Here is an 18,342-nt window from a genome sequence, read left to right on the forward strand (position 1 = left end):
TTAAACAAGGAGATTAACTCAATCACTATAATAATCAAAATTACAACAGATTTATATGAGAGAAAAGATTAGAAAACACCTCTCTTGAACAACCACAAGAGATGACCAAAACTCCCCCTGAATCTCACAGAGGATGACCAGCTCTCCTAGCAACAACACAGCACTCAATCTTCTAAGAACTCACTTAGAAAAAGTTATCGCTCACTCACACTAGGTTTTTCAAGCTTTCTTTAAGAATCTCACAGAGCCACACTTTGCAGTCACAGCTAAAGAACTCTGAATCTTAAAAAGGTATTTTTCAAGTTGAACTGCAGTTCTTTAAATAGAGTTCTCGAAAAATAGAGCCGTTATGTTCCAACTGCCAAGGATAATCGATTATCACTAAGGATAATCGATTATTCCAGTAGGTTTTCGAAATTTAAGTTAAAAACTGAATCTTTGTGTTTCAACTGCCAAGGATAATCGATTATCACTAAGGATAATCGATTATTCCAGTAGGTTTCCTGAAAAATAAATTTTGAACAGAATAATCGATTATTTCAGGAGATAATCGATTATTCCAGTAGGTTTTCGAAAAATACAAGTTCTGCACAGATAATCGATTATCAATAGTGATAATCGATTATCACTGTAATTTTTCTAAAAATAAGAAACCTTCTAGAAAGACGAATGCCATGCTGCTGATTCTAAGTTTAATTTAAACTATTCTACAATACACTTATTTTATTTTACAAGATAACATTTGCATAATTGAACACTTTGTCTTCATCTTGATCATCATTCAAAATCACTTGACTTCCTTCTTTTTGCCAACAAAGGATATGTATGAGTATGTGATTGGTATTGTAAACTTATGTTGATTTGTGTGTATCACCAGATGTGAATTGGCATAGTGGTTGTGCTTTGGCCTTATGAGGGGAAGGTCATGGGTTCAAACCTTGGTGATTAAAGAATAAGATTTATTTTTGCTACTAACTAATAGTTGTGGTATGAATGTGAAAGGGTAAAGAAAAGCCTAGCATCAAATGTATACTCCTCATTTTAGTGTGTTGAGTGATGACCTTGCCTCAGCGAGATATCTTGGTCATGTGTGGTGTTTTGCTTATATTTTAGCCCAGGCGAGATGGGACTGGGTGTTTGGGCGAATGTGTGGCTTGCCCATGCGAGAGGATCTCGCCTAAGCGAGATGGTGTGTTTTGGTTGCTGAGTTAAACTCGCTCAGGCGAGGTGGACTAGCCTAAACGAGATTGAGGGTCTAGCTTGGGCGAGGGGTCCCTAGCCTAAGCGATTTACTATGTTTCTATGTGCTTGTGAGTGTGTTTGGTTGTTATACCATGGTTAGATTGTATATGCATGTGTTGTGGTGTGTGGGCTTGAAGGACTAAGTCCATTAGGGGTCTGGGATGTGCTCGGTGGTTGGACACATGATGGGCATGGAACTGGTTGAGTTCCCGTCGGCTACTATTGGGCGAGGAGTCCATAGTATGGTGATTGTGTGCGTGCCAGGGTCCAAGTATGAGACTTGGATGTTTATACTACAGGCGAGGAGTCTGTAGGGCATGACTATGAGCGGGATAGGCTCATAGGGTTGGACCACGAATGAGTTAGTTTCGTGGGAGCACAGGGAAGTCCCAAGGCCTAGTTCATGCATATGACTCATGAAGGACTATGAGGTCATGGTTTGAGTGATTTGAAAATTATGAAGTTAATTATGTTATTTTGGGTTGGGAAATATATTTATATTCATGTTTTATTTATATATTGTGCATAGCTCACCCTTTCTGTGTGTGTGTGTGGCGATGATCGGATAACTTGTTATCCAGGAGCATATGATGTGACAGGTGGGCCAGGAGATGCATAGACTCGGAGCGAGGGCTAGCAATGGGATATTTTTGTATATGTATATAGATGTTTACATCATTTTAGCTTGAGAAAATTATATAATCCCGTTTGGAAGTCTTTGACTTTTAGTTCAGTTTTTATGAATCATGGATTCTTGGATTTATGGATTTTAATTGTTAAAGTTTTAAAATTTTCCGTGTTTTTGGGAAATAGTTCATATTCAACGTGGCATTTATTGAAATTTCGAATTTTATTTATTTTATATCAGTAATATTCCTTAGGGATGTTACAAAAAGATAAAAGAAGAAAATAAAATTATAAGAGAATAAAAATAACTAATTATTGTCTTCGTAAACAAAATTATAATTTACTAAATACAAATTTTAACTCATTAGTTATCATTTTTAATACCAATAAAAATGAACATACACTAATTATAATTTAATTAAACTTTATACTCAAACATAAACTTATGATTAATGTAATAGAGCTATATTAATAATAAAATATTATTTTGAAGTATTTTTTATCTCAAACACAATTTTATAATTAATTTAATAGAGGTATATTAGTAAAAAAATATTTTTTTTGAGTTTTTTTTAAAATAATTTTACAATTAATTAATTAATAAGAAAATATTAGTAGTAAAAAAAATTTTGAGGCGATTTTTTTCTAAAGGCTTAAAGCGAGTGGTTTTACTTGCTTTACCCTTGAGTTGTGATGCGCGAATACAATACGTGTATCGGATACGACACATATCTGATACGTCGATACGTTTATTTTGGACATAATAGGACACAATACGTGATATATACGCGATATGTGAATATTAAAAAATGTGTACAATAATTCTTACAAACATAATAAATATATGATTGTTATTGTGTTAATCCAAATTAAAATTATATGTACTAAAGTTATCAACAAAAAATATAAATTATTGTCATAATAAAAGTTCCACTATAAGGAAACTCTTAAATAATACTAATTTTAGTAACCAAAAATATGTTAGAGACCATTTTCCTAATTAGAGACCAATTTATAGACTAATTATTTTGGTAGCCAAAACCTTGGTAGCTAGTGTTAGTGACCAATTTAGAAAGCAATTATTTTGGTAGTCAAAATCTTGGTAGTTAATGTTAGTGACTAATTTAGAAATCAATTCATAATAAAAATTATTTTAATTATCAATTTAGAGACCAATTATAATTTTTTGGAACTATTTTAGTTACCAATAATTTTTAGTTTTTAAATTGATATTTAAATTGGTCACTATATAGTAACTAATTATTTTTGTTACTAAAATTGATCATTATTCAAAGATTTTCTTATACTATACTATGACTTTGTAAATTATATACTTCACTTATAAATATCGATAAAGTATCCTAAAATATCAGATACGAATACGTGTCAAACATGGATACATAACCAAAATTGAAGTATCAGTGTATCATAGCCCTTGAGCTAACCCTGTGGGTAAATCTTTTAAGTGACATTTATTAAAAAAAAAATCACAAAGTCATAACATGCAATAATTTATTAGAATCTAAGATAAACATTGATATTATATTTTATAATTGTTGAAAGTTGGTTAAAGAGATAAAAATCAAGACAATATATCTTTACATCTTTTTGTGTGTAACCCTAATGTTCAAACCCAAATACGGTATTTTATTTAAAAAACTCAATATATTTTAAATTTATTTAAGTTTGAAATTCATGATAAATTTGAATATTTTATTAAATACTTATTAAATTTTTGTGTTTTATTAAGTATTAAAATGTTTAAAGGATTTATACTTTTATAATTGAGTTTCTATAATTTTATTTATATGTTATTCAAATGATTATATTGTCCTATCCCTCTGTTTAGTTCTCACTATATGATTTTGTTACTTTATCTTTTTTATCTACTTTTTAATTTTAAAATTAATATTTTTTTTTATATAATAGTTCATAATAGAAAAAAGAAGATGACTATTCTTTTCACGCATAATTTTTATTAATATTATATTTTTCTTTTCCACGCATAATTATGATATTATATTTTCTTTAGCACAATATTTTCATCATAGGCTAAAGCTTTCATACAGACCATGATGATAATAAAAGTCAAACAAATTAAACATTCTTTTTGTCATAAAAATTAAATTAATTCTTCAAATTCTTTATTATTTACTAATATTAATTTTTATTTATAATACTTTTTTATATTAAAACACACGACTTGTTACTTAATTTTTTTTCTACGACCAAATTAACTTCCAACCCTATTTTGTTTTTATCATACTAACACGTGTCTTTAAATATATTAATTAATTAATAAAATAATACTTTTAATCTTGGATATAATCTAACAAAACTTAACTCTTTTTATCGAATTACTTAATTCCACTATTTACTCCCCCATGACTTATTTAAGTAGGGATGGATAGAATTAAATTGGGTTAAATTAAACGTAAATATTGAGTTTACAACAATAAGAAACATCATCTAAGAATTTTTATTTTATTGGAAGAAACCCCTATTCTAATAATATGGATATATATAAATTACCAAAAGTAATTTTTAATGTAATGTTATAATAGGGTTGTAAAATAGTTAGATATAAATTAAGGAGTGTGAAAAGTATATCATTTACACTCACTCTCTGCGAAACACACTCTTAAGATACAGTCCGGGATTCTGTGACAGAAAGTGTGATGGCGAAAGAAAACGATTACACAATGGAATTTAGAAGCTACAGAGATGGCGCGTGGTACACCGCGCGTGTTTCGTTCGAGGGAGAGATGCTGAGAGTGTGGTGCTTCGACTTCCCCGGAGAATGCTATGATGCGTTTGAAGCCTCTCAGTTTGGAGAATTTGAGCAGCTTCATCATTTCCAGAGTCGCTTCAGACCTCTGTCTAAACAGCTTCAAGACAGCGAGTGTGGTTCAGTCGCTAAAGGAACCAGAGTCTGCGCGTGTCAGCACTTCGCCCACGATGACGTTCGCTTCTACGACGCCGTCGTGGATGGGGTTAGTCTTCTCCACTCACCACTCCTACGTGTGTGTTTTACGTCTTGTGAAATATAGGGTCTGTTTGGTTTAAGCTAGTTTGTTTAAATAATATGAGCAATTTTTTTTTTAATTTAAATGTTTTCTGTATATATTTTTTTTAAAAACATTTATTTAAGAAACAGAATCAGAATTTGCTTACTAAAATAATCTGACAAAAAGTAAAAAGGAAGTTTTATTATTAGTAGTTTTTCTATCCAATATCCATCCATAATTATAGAATTTGGTTCCACTTTTCCGAAAGATCCTTTTTTAGAAGTGTCGAGTTTTTTATAACGGGGTTAAGCAGATTTTGTTAATATGGTGAAGAAATACACACAAAATGTATTTCTTCTTGCATTTCTCTTATTGTTTGGTAAGAATAATTTACTATCACTTAATCTTAAAGGTGACTCCTAGATACTAAATTCAATGAAATAGAAAGGTGATGGTTTTTTACTTAGTTTAGGGAGAATAATGCAGACAACTTTTACATTCTTGATTAAATTAAATTGTTTCCTGTGTATCCTTCATAGGTGAAACGAAGTAAACATTCTTCGACAGAAAAAGAGAAATCATGCTTGTGCACCTTCATACTTTTCTGGTTGAATGGGCCAAAAGAGGGAAATCTAACTGCTACAACAATTGAGGATATATGCATAGTTCAATCTGAAGGAGAGTTAGATCCTATATTGGTTTCGTTTCTGGAGATGGCAAAGGGGAAAATAGATTTGTTTTCCTCTCGTTCTGTTTCAGCATCAAAGGGAGTTTCTAGCATGGAAATGACACCAGAAGGGGACAAAAGCTTAGGCACTACTTGTGGAATTGGTTATCTTGAACTAATAGAAAAGGCAAATACTAAATGTTTTTTTTTTTCTTTTATGTAACCATGGATACTTTCCACTAACTTGTTGAATGTATTTTCAGAGCCTGACATGATATCTTACATTATATTACTCAACAGGAAAAACGACATGCTAAGAAGTCTGCTGCCAAAGTATTTTCACATGAAGGTTTGTTTCTGTGTAAGAGTAGAATTAGGTTTGACTCACCGGGTATTGCTTCAAAATCCATTTCATGTTTTCCAGATATTTTTATGGATCTCCTCGTATGAGTGTCCGTCTAGTTCTGTCAGGGCTAAATCATAAACTGTCAAAATTACAGATCAACATTTAGGATCATATGATTTTACTTACTAGGCGTGCATAATTGTGTCAAATTGTACATGACTGGTTACATGTAAGACTGTGTTTAAGTAAATTTCACATTGTCACATTGCCATTGTAAAATTGTTAGAATTACAATACAACTCATAGTATGGTTAAAAAATGAGCTCTTGGCCTATTTATTTTATGGTTAGATTGTACACAACTTAAATGGAATGATTGTTATTGGGCTTGAAATGAAAAATGTGACCTATCTATTCTTGACAACTTGTGTTTTTATTCATTTAGGTTGTTTGTGTATTTGATCTTCACTTTCTTTAATTTAAATTTTCTTTGCTCTTTACTGTTGCACTATCTTGGGTCTTTGTCAAAGAATCTGCTACAATTCTCAACCTGATGAATTTCTATATACAAATGCAACATTGTTTCATTTTTTCTCTTTTCTCACGTGATCTACATCCATTTCTACGGTCATGAATTATGAACAATATGACATTCCTAGATTTGTGTTTATCTGCCTCTTCCTACTTAAAATGTAAGCCATGTTTGTTTTTGCTGACAGGGTAAAGTATTTCTTGTGTTTAAATAATTTTTTGTAACTCTCTCTTTAAATACTTCTTATAGTTTGGGATCTTACTGTCCTGCTTTAAATTTTATAGTCAAATGATTCAACTCCTTGGGAGACCTTGTTTGACATTGTTAAATTATTCAACATTCTTATGTTTCAATTCTTCTCTACCATTATACATGTTCCTATGTTTGGAGTATCTTCTAAATTTTACTCAGATTTTCATTTGTGTTGGAAGTCCCACACAAACTAGAGATAAGATCAATTTATAGTATATAGAAAGGTGCAAACCTTACCTTACAAATTGATTTTGTAGGTTTGAGTCAGGCTTAAATCCTACTTATACAATTTGGTTTCGAATTTCTTCTTTTATTTGGTTTATAGTCAGTTCCTTTCTTTGATTTATAGTCAGTTGTGATGACAATGAAGATCTGGATCTTGAAGGAACAAAAAATGCATTTATGATATTGATTGCAAATATCGATGGAGAATTATGTCCATCTACAGTTACACTGTTCTTGCAAAGGCATACTTCAGTATCAGCTAGAGTGTTAATTTTTCCAAATTTGTCATCGGAGGTATATACCAGGGGAGCCATTATATTGGATTCTGAAAAAGAGTTTCAAGAGATGTGTGGCTTTCTGAATGATCCCAACTGCATTATAACGTCTTCAAGTGGCAGGTATTCTGTATGTATACTTCTTCAATATGATGTTTGCAGCTAAGCAATCAACTTTCATTGTTGGTTCAATTGTGAAAAGTAAATGTCTGTGTCATTCTCTAAATGTTGAAACAGGGTTTGTTAATTCTTTAACTACAATGCCTACAAAATTCTGAATATATTAATATTTTGTATTTACTTTTACTATTTTAGAATTGATCTCTTCACTGTTTTTTTCCAGGCCATGGGTGATACTTGAAAAGCTAGTGGGACTAAAAGAAATTAAATCATCATTAGGAACATTGGGGCATATATCAAAGGTATCTTATTGAATCACTTGTAAATATATATTTCCTCACACCTAAGATATTCAGTACGATATGATTAGAAATATAATTAAATTATAATCACTAATTTAGCGAAAGGGTATGGTTATGGTTCTTTTTTATGTTACACTATAGTTTTAGACGGGTTGGCAGGACAATCCATAGGTCATGGCTCACTTTGTCATCTCTAATCGTGATTCTTGATATTGTTAGCAAGGTGGCCGAGTACTAGTGCAACAGTAGTTGCACACCATTTTTAGAATCCTTAATAGTAACCCAGGGCAGTTCTCAACATGTTTCCTCACTTGTTGTCTTAATGATTTTATCATGGCAGAGTATATCACGAAAAGTAAAGAGTGGAACAAGCAACGATTTGAAGGTTCTGCACTCAGGAACTGAAGAATTCAAGAGAGCTAGTGATATGAGGGATTTGTTTTTGGAATTTATTAGTCACCAAGAGCGACTACACAAGAGACTTGCACTTGAGGAGAGAAGGATATTTGCTGATGAACAACTTACTTGTTCGGATTAAGAAGAGATACAAAAGAGAAAAGAAAGGGAAAGAGACTCGAAAGTTTTTCCTACTGATCTTACTGTAAATATAACCATACTAGTAGGCTATGGACATGCTACTTTTCCCCCAAGATTCTTGTTGGGTTATTAAAGACAAGGTAAAATTATTTGAGAATTTTCAAATAGGTTTCTATACTAAAAATTCAGTGCTTGTTAGGGAATGTGTTAAGTCTTCTATTTTACACCTTTTCTAACAGTTTGTCACTTTCTGAGGTTGGGAAAGTGAGAGTATAGATTTGTAGTTTTTACTTTTCAGAAAATGATAGTTTATAGCAAATTTATATGATTAAGTACTTGACTATTCTCTTACATTTTATTATTGGGTGAAAACTGCAAATACAGATTAAACCACAATAACATTTGTACATCAAATCTTCAACCACAAAGTAAACCCTAACTTATATTTGATGTGATATCCTTAAGCAGTGGCTTCAAGATAAGGGTAATCAGTGTAACCAACAATCGGATCATGAGTGTAAAAGGTGTCTCTGTTGTATTTGTTGAGTGGTGCATCAACCTCAAATCTCTTAGGCAAATCTGGATTAGCCAAAAACAAACGACCATAAGCAACAAGATCTGTGTAGTTCTCAGCCACAGCTTTGTTCCCTTCTTCTCTGTCATACCCTCCTGCAACAATGAAAGTGCCATTAAAGGCCTTCTTCATTGGTTCAAGAGTGTAAGGGCTTTCCACATTCTCCCCAGAAATGTTCCATCTTGGCTCAACCATGTGCAAGTACACCACACCATGTTTTTTCAGAGACTGGGCCATGTACAGACCCAGTTCTTGAGGCTTCGAATCAACACATTCATTGTAATCTGAAAAGGGTGATAGTCTCATTCCAACTCTATCTGCTCCTATTTCTTCAACAACAGCTTCAACAACTTCTAATGCAAAGCGACACCGATTCTCCAATGATCCACCATACTTGTCTCTTCTGTCGTTAACTTGGTCTTTCAAAAACTGGTCTATCAGGAAACCATGTGCTCCATGAATCTCAACTCCATCAAACCCTGTACCAGTACTACTTGTGCTCAGAAATTGAACAAGACATTCATGATTATAGTATTTATATGGAACTCAACTCAACTCGTGTTATTTATGAGTTATAATACTCATTTAAAATATACCTGCTTCCATAGCATTCCTTGCAGCAATTCTGAAGTCATTGATAATAGAAGGAATTTCATCTGTCTCTAACGCTCTTGGTTGCATGCCACTACCAGATTTTAATGGCTTGTTGGTTGATGAAACTGGAACTTCCCCATCTGGGTGCATATAAAATGAATGAATATCTGATTGATTATATTCTATAAAATTGACAAAAAAATTGTAGTTTAAAGCACAAATTATACGGGAAAGTTAATTATACACGTACCTTCCTCTGAAGCCCTTCCAACATGAAAAATCTGACAGAAGAATATTCCCCCCTTGGCATGAACAGCATCCACAATGGGTTTCCATGCTTCAATTTGCTCTCTTGACCATATACCAGGTGAGTTTGGGCTATATATGCAAATGACAAGTATCATCAAATTAGATGAATTTTGAATACAACAGAAAATAATAAAATATCAGACTTATGAGATATGTAGTAAATTAAAATGGAAATTACGTATATTTAGAAGAGGGTGAAATACTGTTAGCTTCAGCAATGAGAAGACCACCCTTGGTAGCTCTTTGAGAGTAATATAGGATAGCATGTGGCTGAGGAACATTATTGTAAGCTCTTGCTCTATATAGTGGTGCCATAACGATTCTGAATATGCAAAAAGCAACACAGTTATATAAACTTTAAACCAAGAAAGTAGATGCATGCATGTGCATGTTCTTTATACACATCTTTGACAGAACAAAAACCCTTTAATCTTTCTCAAGTGAATTAGGATAAATGAAAATTAAAGAAAAGTAAAAAAGCAAGTGAAAGTACCTGTGGGCAATGTTGAATTTCCCCAACCTGTAAGGTGTAAGAAGAGGGATGACATGATTACTTTCACCCATTTTTGTGTAAACTTATTTGTCTGATACTTTTTCTTTCTCTGATTCCCTTTTGTTCTGCTTCACTTTGATGGTGTTAATTCAGATTGAGTTTTGTATTTATAGATTTCGGGTGAAAGGAACAAAGTCACAATTGTCGATGTCCAATGATATGATGTAAGGGAGTGCGTTAGATATTGTTAAGAGAGAAATTCCATTTGAAATGTTTATGCAATGAATAATTGACTCTGTAAGTGCTCAATGTGAGAATAATACGTAAGTGCACAAGTTATCTTTGACATGCATTTGTAGTTACGTGACGTGTTCTTTTTTCAAATACTTGGTAGTCATCAATTCTTTTTATATCTTTTAACCATTTTTTTTATTCTGATAATATTTTCAATTTCTTCTAATTTTTTTTAATGTTTTTATTTTAGTACTTTTTTTAATCCGTTTCATATATATATATATATATATATATATATATATATATATATATTTTATTTTTTTTTTTTGTTCAAATTTACGATGACTTGTGTGATGTTTTGTTACATTTTTTTAAACAAAAATAACTTTGACTAGTGATATGTTATTTGTTACTGTTAAGATTGGAACAAGGTCAACATACCTCGCCCATTTACCGTAGTAAGGGAAGCCCATATCTGTTTTGTTGGAGACTTTAACTTAAAGAAATATAGCAGCATGGGGGAAGTCAGAGTAATACTAATACTGAACTGAGAATACAGTATGCGGAAACCTCGGACGGGGTGGTAAAACGGACTGTTGTCAGCGCGTATTAAAAGGAATCGATTGAGTTAAATTTTAACCTATTGAGGGGAAAGTAAGATTATGAGAATATAATTATGAGAATATAAATCTGGCAGAGCCGGTTAGATATTCTCTCATAATATTCTCTCATAATATTTACAACTCAGGTTAACAAAAATAAAGACAGACTGTACATAAAATGTTTTTAAACCTTTAAATGATTATCGCATCCTTTAATAAATATTACTCAAGGCATCCGTAGATGCCTAAAAAGAAACTACTCCATATAAAAACTTACTTCGATTCCAGAGGGAGGGGAGAGAGATCTGAAATTCTTCGTTTATTTATGATTGGAAGTATACAAGAGAGGAAAGATGAGGAGATACAAGTGGGACACAAGTAGAGAGAAGACAGAGGTAGAGAGAGGGAAGGGTTTAGAGAGAGAGAGAGGGGTTCAGAGTTTTTGCCCAGCATAAGGGACTTAAAGACTCTTTTATAGAAAAACTTTGAAACCTGTAACTTGTTGAACCGGTTTTCAAGTGACCGGTTACCTAGAGTCTGAGTCATCTAGTGACGTGGTCTGTATTTGAACGTTGTGTGTTTTTACCCTTCAGTCTATTACCCAGTTATGAGTAAAATTACTGTGTCACAGGTAAGAACACTTTACTGTCCTCTTTTGGAGACTACCGTAGAAATCATGTCTCCGGGATCTTCCTCAAGTATTTGGTCTGAGTCTTCATTGTCAGAAGGGAAAGAAGATCCGGGAGTCCCTTGTCCATGGCTTCCTGTTTCTTCATAAATTTCTCTATATATCCTTTCTTTTTCAAATCTTTTAACCAGTATTGGACTGGCTTCTATAGGGAAAGGATGAAATTTGTTTCCCATAAACTTTTTCCAGTATATTTTGGTGTTTATGGTTTCTTTTAAGAGGATATATTCGGTATTATCCTTTCTGGAGAAATTCCAATTTGACCCTTCAACGTAAGCTTTCCAAAGTTGGTACTGGTATAGCTTTTCTTTGTTGAGTGATAAACCTTTCAAGAGACCGTGTTCTAGATGGACATGGGCCTCTGGGTTTGATTCTGTGAATAGTTTTATGACATGTGTTGCTACACTATCAGGGGTTGTGGCGCTTTTTGGAGAAGAGGTGATTTGTAAACAAATATTAGTCATATATTCTGCCTGTATTTCATTTACTATCGAGTTTATCTCCTGGGTTAGAGAGTTGAATTTTGGAGACATCCTGCCTCTAATAATAGTGAAGGACATATGACTATGTCTCTATATAATTGATTTTTAAAAGTTTTTAAATCAATTTGAGCCTTTCTAAAAATGAATTTTATTTGGCATGTGCATTTTGTGGTTACTGTTTTGCAATAGTCCGAAGACTCTTGGCATGGTGTTTTTGTGTCAAAATAAGTCTGGGGTTTTACAAATAATCCATTGTAATTTTGTGTTTCTGCATGAACTTCAAACAAAAACTCTTGTATGACTTCGAATTTTGCAAGAAAAATGTTTGGGTTCATTTGTGGTGAGAGGCTACAAGAGGCAGCATAGGTATGTGTTTGGGTTCTTGGTTCAAATGTCAACCCTGTTTTTATTTTTTCTTCATCAATAGTTCCCAACTTTAAAGCCATTTGGGCTTCTTCTAAAGAATTAAAGCCTTTGTAAGTAGACCAAAATTGGTCTTGTTTTGCCTCAGAAAGGTCTTTGAAAGAAGTATAAACTCCTTTATTTGGCCCTGTAATTAGGGCATAATGTGTAAATCCTTTCCCAGAGGGAGAGGCTGGTGAAGTTAACAGAACTCCTTTGTTATCTGCATTGCAGAAATTGTATAGTGCGCTAATGATGCTTTGTTTCACCTTAGTGACTTGATGTTCATTTTGAACTGTGTATTTTGGAATATTCCATATGTTGTCAATTAAAACATTTAATTTGACATTTGTGTTTTCTCTACCAGGAAAATGGTAGGTATTTGTGAGTATTGGCAATTCTTGTTTGCCATACTTTGTGTATTGTTCCACCACAAAAGGGGACTTGACTGGTTTAGGACCTAAAAATCCTTTCTTTGTGCTTTGTATAAATTCCATTTTGGAATATTTGTACCTGCAATATAGAAGCAAATATGTTAAGCAATAAAATGTCTGAGCATTTGTAGCTGATACTCCAAAACTCTGATGTTAGCTTTGTAGGAGATAAGTGTAGAATAATATTGGAAGGGATTTTGTTGGCATAATTCTGTTTTTCGTAACCTTAGGCAAAATATCCTTCTTTTAAACCTTTTTATTTGTTTAGCTATCCTGATGGCAGGATTAGGGCTGCAGACAGGACCAATTCTTAGTGGTTGTATTGGTATTCTGGCCCGAAATCTAGGAGGGATTTCAGGATCTTGAATTTGAAAACGCAAGATATTCATATGTTATGACTGTATAGTCTCACTTTTGTATGATGTACCTGGAAAGGATATCAGCAAACATATTGTCAGATCCTTTGATATGTTCAAAATTTATTATTTTTCCAGAATTTATGTAATCTCTAAAAAGTAACAATCGCCTGTGAGGTATTTTGTCATTATTTATTTGGTTTTTCCCATAGGAAACAATTGCTTCACAATCAGTTCTAATGGTTATTTCTGGTTTATTTATCAAAAATAATTTAAATGCTTCTAAGGCGTGTATAATTGCATTGACCTCATAATCAGTGCTGGTCTGATAAACTTGTGGTTTCACAGTATATTTTCCAGAAGCATATCTGCATATTTGTTCATTATCTTTTGACAGATATTTATTTTTCTTCCTTTTTAGGATAGCTCCCCATCCTGATTCACATCCATCACATTCAAGTACTAAATAATATGAATCTAATGGTAATTGTAAGGTAGGTAATTTATTTACCTTTTGTTTTATATTTTGAACCAATTTTATATCTTCAGAATTAAACTTTCTTTCTCCTTTTAGAGAAGTTTTATTGTATAAAGGGGCAGTGTATTTTCCCAAATCTGGGATAAAACTCCTGGCATAATTTAAAAGTCCTAAAAAAGATCTTAGGGTTTTTATGTCTTCCATTTTATCAGGAAAGTCTTGAATTTTCTTAGAAATGTGAGGTTGGAGTTTTATGGTTCCATTACCTATTTCTGTTCCAAGGAATTCTATGAAATTTTTACAAATTTCCATTTTTCCTTTTGATATAATTAAGCCATATTTTTCAAGTTTGTATAATACTTGTTTCAGGTGGAGATAATGATTTTCTTTTGTTTTGGAAAAAACTAGTATATCGTCTATATAGACACATGTAAAAGTTTTGCAGTCATTGAAAATGTTATCCATTTTTCTTTGAAAAATTGCAGGAGCATTTTTAAGACCAAAAGACATCACATGCCATTCGTATAACCCTTCAGAACAGGAGAAGGCTGTCCATTTTATAGATTCTGGTTCCATTTTTACTTGATGGAATCCACTTTTGAGATCAAATTTTGAAAACCATTTTGCATTTTGAATACGATTTATAAGAATTTCTTTAGATGAAATTGTATATCCATCTTCAACCGTATTATCGTTTAAATGTTTATAATTGTAAACCATTCTAGATTTACCTCTTTTTTGTTCAGAAGATTTATTTACTATGAAAGCAGGACTCCTGTGAGGACTTTCCCTTGGAGCTATTACTCTTAGTTTCAGAAGGTGGTTAATATGCATTCGACATTCTTCCTGCTCCCAATTATTGAACTGTATATCTTTAGTCTTTATTATTAAATCAGGGTTAATTATGTTTAATTTACAAGTAATAGGATCACGATCCCAAAATTTGGTGGGATCTTCTCCTATTATGCTAGTTTTATTTAACCTATCCAAAATCTGTTGGATATTATCAAAAGTGATTATTTTAGGTATTTTTATGGATGAAAAAGAGTCCATAGTGTCACCTAGACAGTAATCTATGAATTCCAAATCTTCTTTCATACAATCACATTTTTCTGAGGATTTGGTGCTTGTACATGAACATTCATCAGAAGACTGTTTTGTATAGCTGTCTCCACTAATTATGGGTGACATTTGTGTTTTATCACTAATAATGACATAATCCTTGTTTATAGTGATAGTTCTATTATGGCCTAAAATAAAATCTAAACCAATAATCATGCTTTGTTTTGAAGGGACTAAATTTTCTACACGCATGGTTTTAAGATGTATTTTTTTGGCCAAATAGGTCACAATTTGTACTAAATTGAAGAGAAATATTGTTTATTTCTTCGTCGTTTATCATTACTACTCCAGACATAGTTCTTGTTTTTTGAATATGTTTACTTTTAGTAATCATATATGAAGGTACTTTTGTTTTGCAAACGACTGTCTCAGAACATCCTGTGTCTAAGAGGGCCTGTATGATTTCTTCTTTAGCAGGGTTTTTGTTTTGTTTTGGAAAATTTAATTTTACTAACACTTTAATAGATATTAGTTGTTTTTCATTGCAAACTAATGGGATACATTATGTGGTTCCCATCATGTTGTTTTGTATGGTTTTTGAGATAATACTTGTTCCAAAATCTTGGATTATTTGTTCTATACGAAGAATTTTTTCTTCAAGGTTATTTATTCTGGTTTCTAAAATTGAAGTTCTAGTATCGATTATGTTTTTATCTTTTATGTTTTCTTTTTGTTCTAAAAAAATTGGTATTTCTTGTATTTTTAGATGTGTTGCAATACATTTTATACAAAAAATTTTGTAGCATAGAGGACAATGAGCCCTTTGTGATTTATGGAAATATCTATCACAATACTGGCAGGGAATAGATGTTGGTCCTGAAAAGTATTGTAATGTATGAGGACATATATTCGTTTCAGTTATATTCATTAGATAATATCCAGAATCATCTAATATTTCGCCTAACTCATTATATTTGTCATTTAATTCGAAATCATATTCTTTAGGGTAAATTTGGATAAATTCATTATTTATGAAATCATTTATTAAGTCATAATTTTTGGGTTGTTTTTCTAAATTAATTTCATCATTGAATTCTGTTATACTAACTACTGATAATATTTCAGAATCAGTAGATACATCTTCGTCGATCGGAAGAAGATTCATGTGGCAAGATTTGATGAGCTCTGCTTCTTTTGTATAAAGATTTGCTATGTTTGGACAATCTCTTGAGAAATGTCCAGTTTGGCTACAAGCATAACATTTTAATGTTTGTTTGTAATTTTTATTTTCTCTAAATTTTCTAACGTGCCTGTCAGGGTTTAGAGTTGGTTTCCTAGAATTTGAGGATCTTATAGTATAAGTCTTTCCAGAATTAGTTGGTCTTCGTACAGTCAATTGAGACTTATGACTATAAAGTTAGCTATGTCTAGGTTTTCTTCTGGGCATATATTTTTTATTTTGATTGTATTGTTGTGGAGTGTATATTTGTTTACAAATTCCAGAATCAGAATTTTTTAATTGTTTTTGTATTGCAATATGTGTACAAGTGTCTTCCATTATTTTCATAATATGTTGTATTCTTATTGAGAGGTTATTTAACATGGGAGTTACCTCATCATTTTTCCAGGATTCTCTGATTTTCTGGCCTAATTTTCCTGGAAGTTTAAGAAACATTTTTTCTCCAACACTTATATCATGAAAACATCCGGCTATGGAGGCATACATGAGATAATCTTGTAAAAATTCTTTAATTTTTCCAAAATATGTTATAGACAACCTTTCTAGATGTCCTAAATAAATTTGTTGTCTGAGTGTATTCCCATCATTTGCAGATTGAGAAGTGAGTAATCTTTGTATTAGAGAGCAAAAATTATAAATGTTAGGACCTGGTTCGATCACTAATGTATTTAATTCTGTTGGGTAATTTTGTTTAAAAGATTACCAACATGCTCTGGCTATATCACCTAAATAGGTTTGACCTTTGGCAATCATGTCTTGTGAAGACTGAACTTCTTTTTCGTAATGGATACCATAATCGCGGATTACAGTAGCAGTCCATTGTTCAATGTATGTTGGTAATAATTGAGGGTCAATTCCTCCTATGTTTAATAAAAGATTTGGCAATGGGAAATTTGGTTCTATTGGTAGCCTCTTTCCCTGTGTTGTATATTGATTATCTGTAAAAGTAACATTTGTTGGGGATTCTCTGGGTATGAATCCAGTAGAATAACTTTGTGTACCACCATATTCTAACTGATAACTGTTGGGGTTTACTGATCCTACACTTGTATTGACGAAACCTATTGTAGATAAAGGTTCTGATATTACTGAAGAGTTGTCTTCTTTGTCTAAATGCAGGCTATCAAGAAAATTATTTATGATATCGTCTATTTCATCATAAATATTTTCAATATTTGTGTTTGTAGAGGGATCCAAAGATCCTTGTCTGTACATGGCTATAATTGCCTGATGATGATTCCATTCTTCATCAGTCATTTCATCATTTTCATCTTCTTCGTATTGTATTATATTCATCATGGAAATGTGTTCGTTATCAGGAATGGCTGAAGTGCTATGTCTATTTTCAGCTAACCTATCTTGTTCTAAGTCAAGTCGTGGTATATTTGTGTAATCTACAAAACTTAGACTAAGTCCTCTAGACCTGTTATGTAAAATAGCAGATGAAGGGGCTGTAATTGGGTTATTTTCTTCTCTGGGTAAATGTGTTTGTCATAAATGTCCTTCATTTCTTCTTGTGAAGGCTTGGGCTGGTAAGAATTGTGTACCATAAGAGCTAATGGCTTCTTCTAATGGTCTAGTATTTATTCTATACATAGAAGAAATATGGTTACTTATTCTTCCTATGAAGGTTATGTCTAAATGTAGATTTTCCCCCATCCAATTGGGTCCAAAACCTATCGTTTGTACTTCTAAGTTTATATGATTTATAAAATCTTGTAAAGTTAATGTGAAATTTGGAGCAAGATAAATAAGAGAAAAGGGTTTATTTAAATCTACTTCTAAAATCCCTATTACACTTTGTGAATCATTATTCTGAAATCTTGAATCGTGTAGAACTATCAAAGCTCTAGCTCCAATCATATGTCTGGCTAAGGATCTGACTCCAATGGTAATTAATCCCATGTGGACATATCTTCCTTGTTGATTTTGTAATTGTCTTCCTGTTTGTGGAGATATTAGAGGGATTATCTCATAGGTGTTGTCAGGGAGATGAAAATCTTCTATTCTCCTATATCGATAGAGGCTTGTTCGTTCCGAACTTAGCCACCCTATGTTGTATAATTGTCTAGGATTTAGAGAATCTATCCTTGAGTTAGATCCTATATCTGTATTTTGTTGTATATCTACTAAATCTTCTAATCTTCTAATGTTAGTAGTTCTTTGTCTATTTAAGAATCTATCTAAGATTCCTGGATGTTGTATAAGATTTTGACTTCTAGTCTGATGTTCCCTTAGTCTTCTGGGGGTTCCAGGGAATCT

The 18,342-nt window shown here is 32.3% G+C and overlaps 2 protein-coding genes across 3 annotated transcripts; one reads left to right on the forward strand and one right to left on the reverse strand.

Annotated features, from left to right (window-relative positions):
• Positions 1-4,499: 4,499 nt before the first annotated feature.
• Positions 4,500-8,337, forward strand: LOC114168330. Of its 2 annotated transcripts, none has more exons than XR_003600661.1 (6): positions 4,500-4,862; positions 5,417-5,731; positions 5,845-5,893; positions 7,023-7,303; positions 7,517-7,595; positions 7,936-8,326. XR_003600661.1 is itself a non-coding variant. In XM_028053105.1 (6 exons), exons 1-6 carry the CDS (start codon positions 4,548-4,550, stop codon positions 8,131-8,133), a joined length of 1,230 nt encoding a protein of 409 aa, XP_027908906.1. In that variant the 5' UTR covers positions 4,500-4,547; the 3' UTR covers positions 8,134-8,337. The 2 variants fall into 2 exon arrangements, 1 of the variants encoding a protein (XP_027908906.1); XM_028053105.1 differs by having other exon boundaries at positions 7,023-7,296; positions 7,936-8,337.
• A 97-nt stretch (positions 8,338-8,434) lies between these two features.
• Positions 8,435-10,301, reverse strand: LOC114168331 (putative 12-oxophytodienoate reductase 11). Its single transcript, XM_028053106.1, has 5 exons — positions 10,103-10,301; positions 9,788-9,931; positions 9,551-9,678; positions 9,303-9,440; positions 8,435-9,185 (listed from the first exon to the last, which is right to left on the reverse strand). Exons 1-5 carry the CDS (start codon positions 10,171-10,173, stop codon positions 8,593-8,595), a joined length of 1,074 nt encoding a protein of 357 aa, XP_027908907.1. The 5' UTR covers positions 10,174-10,301; the 3' UTR covers positions 8,435-8,592.
• Positions 10,302-18,342: the final 8,041 nt, after the last annotated feature.

Source organism: Vigna unguiculata, chromosome 11, assembly GCF_004118075.2.
Source record: "Vigna unguiculata cultivar IT97K-499-35 chromosome 11, ASM411807v1, whole genome shotgun sequence".
Classification (NCBI taxonomy): domain Eukaryota; kingdom Viridiplantae; phylum Streptophyta; class Magnoliopsida; order Fabales; family Fabaceae; genus Vigna; species Vigna unguiculata.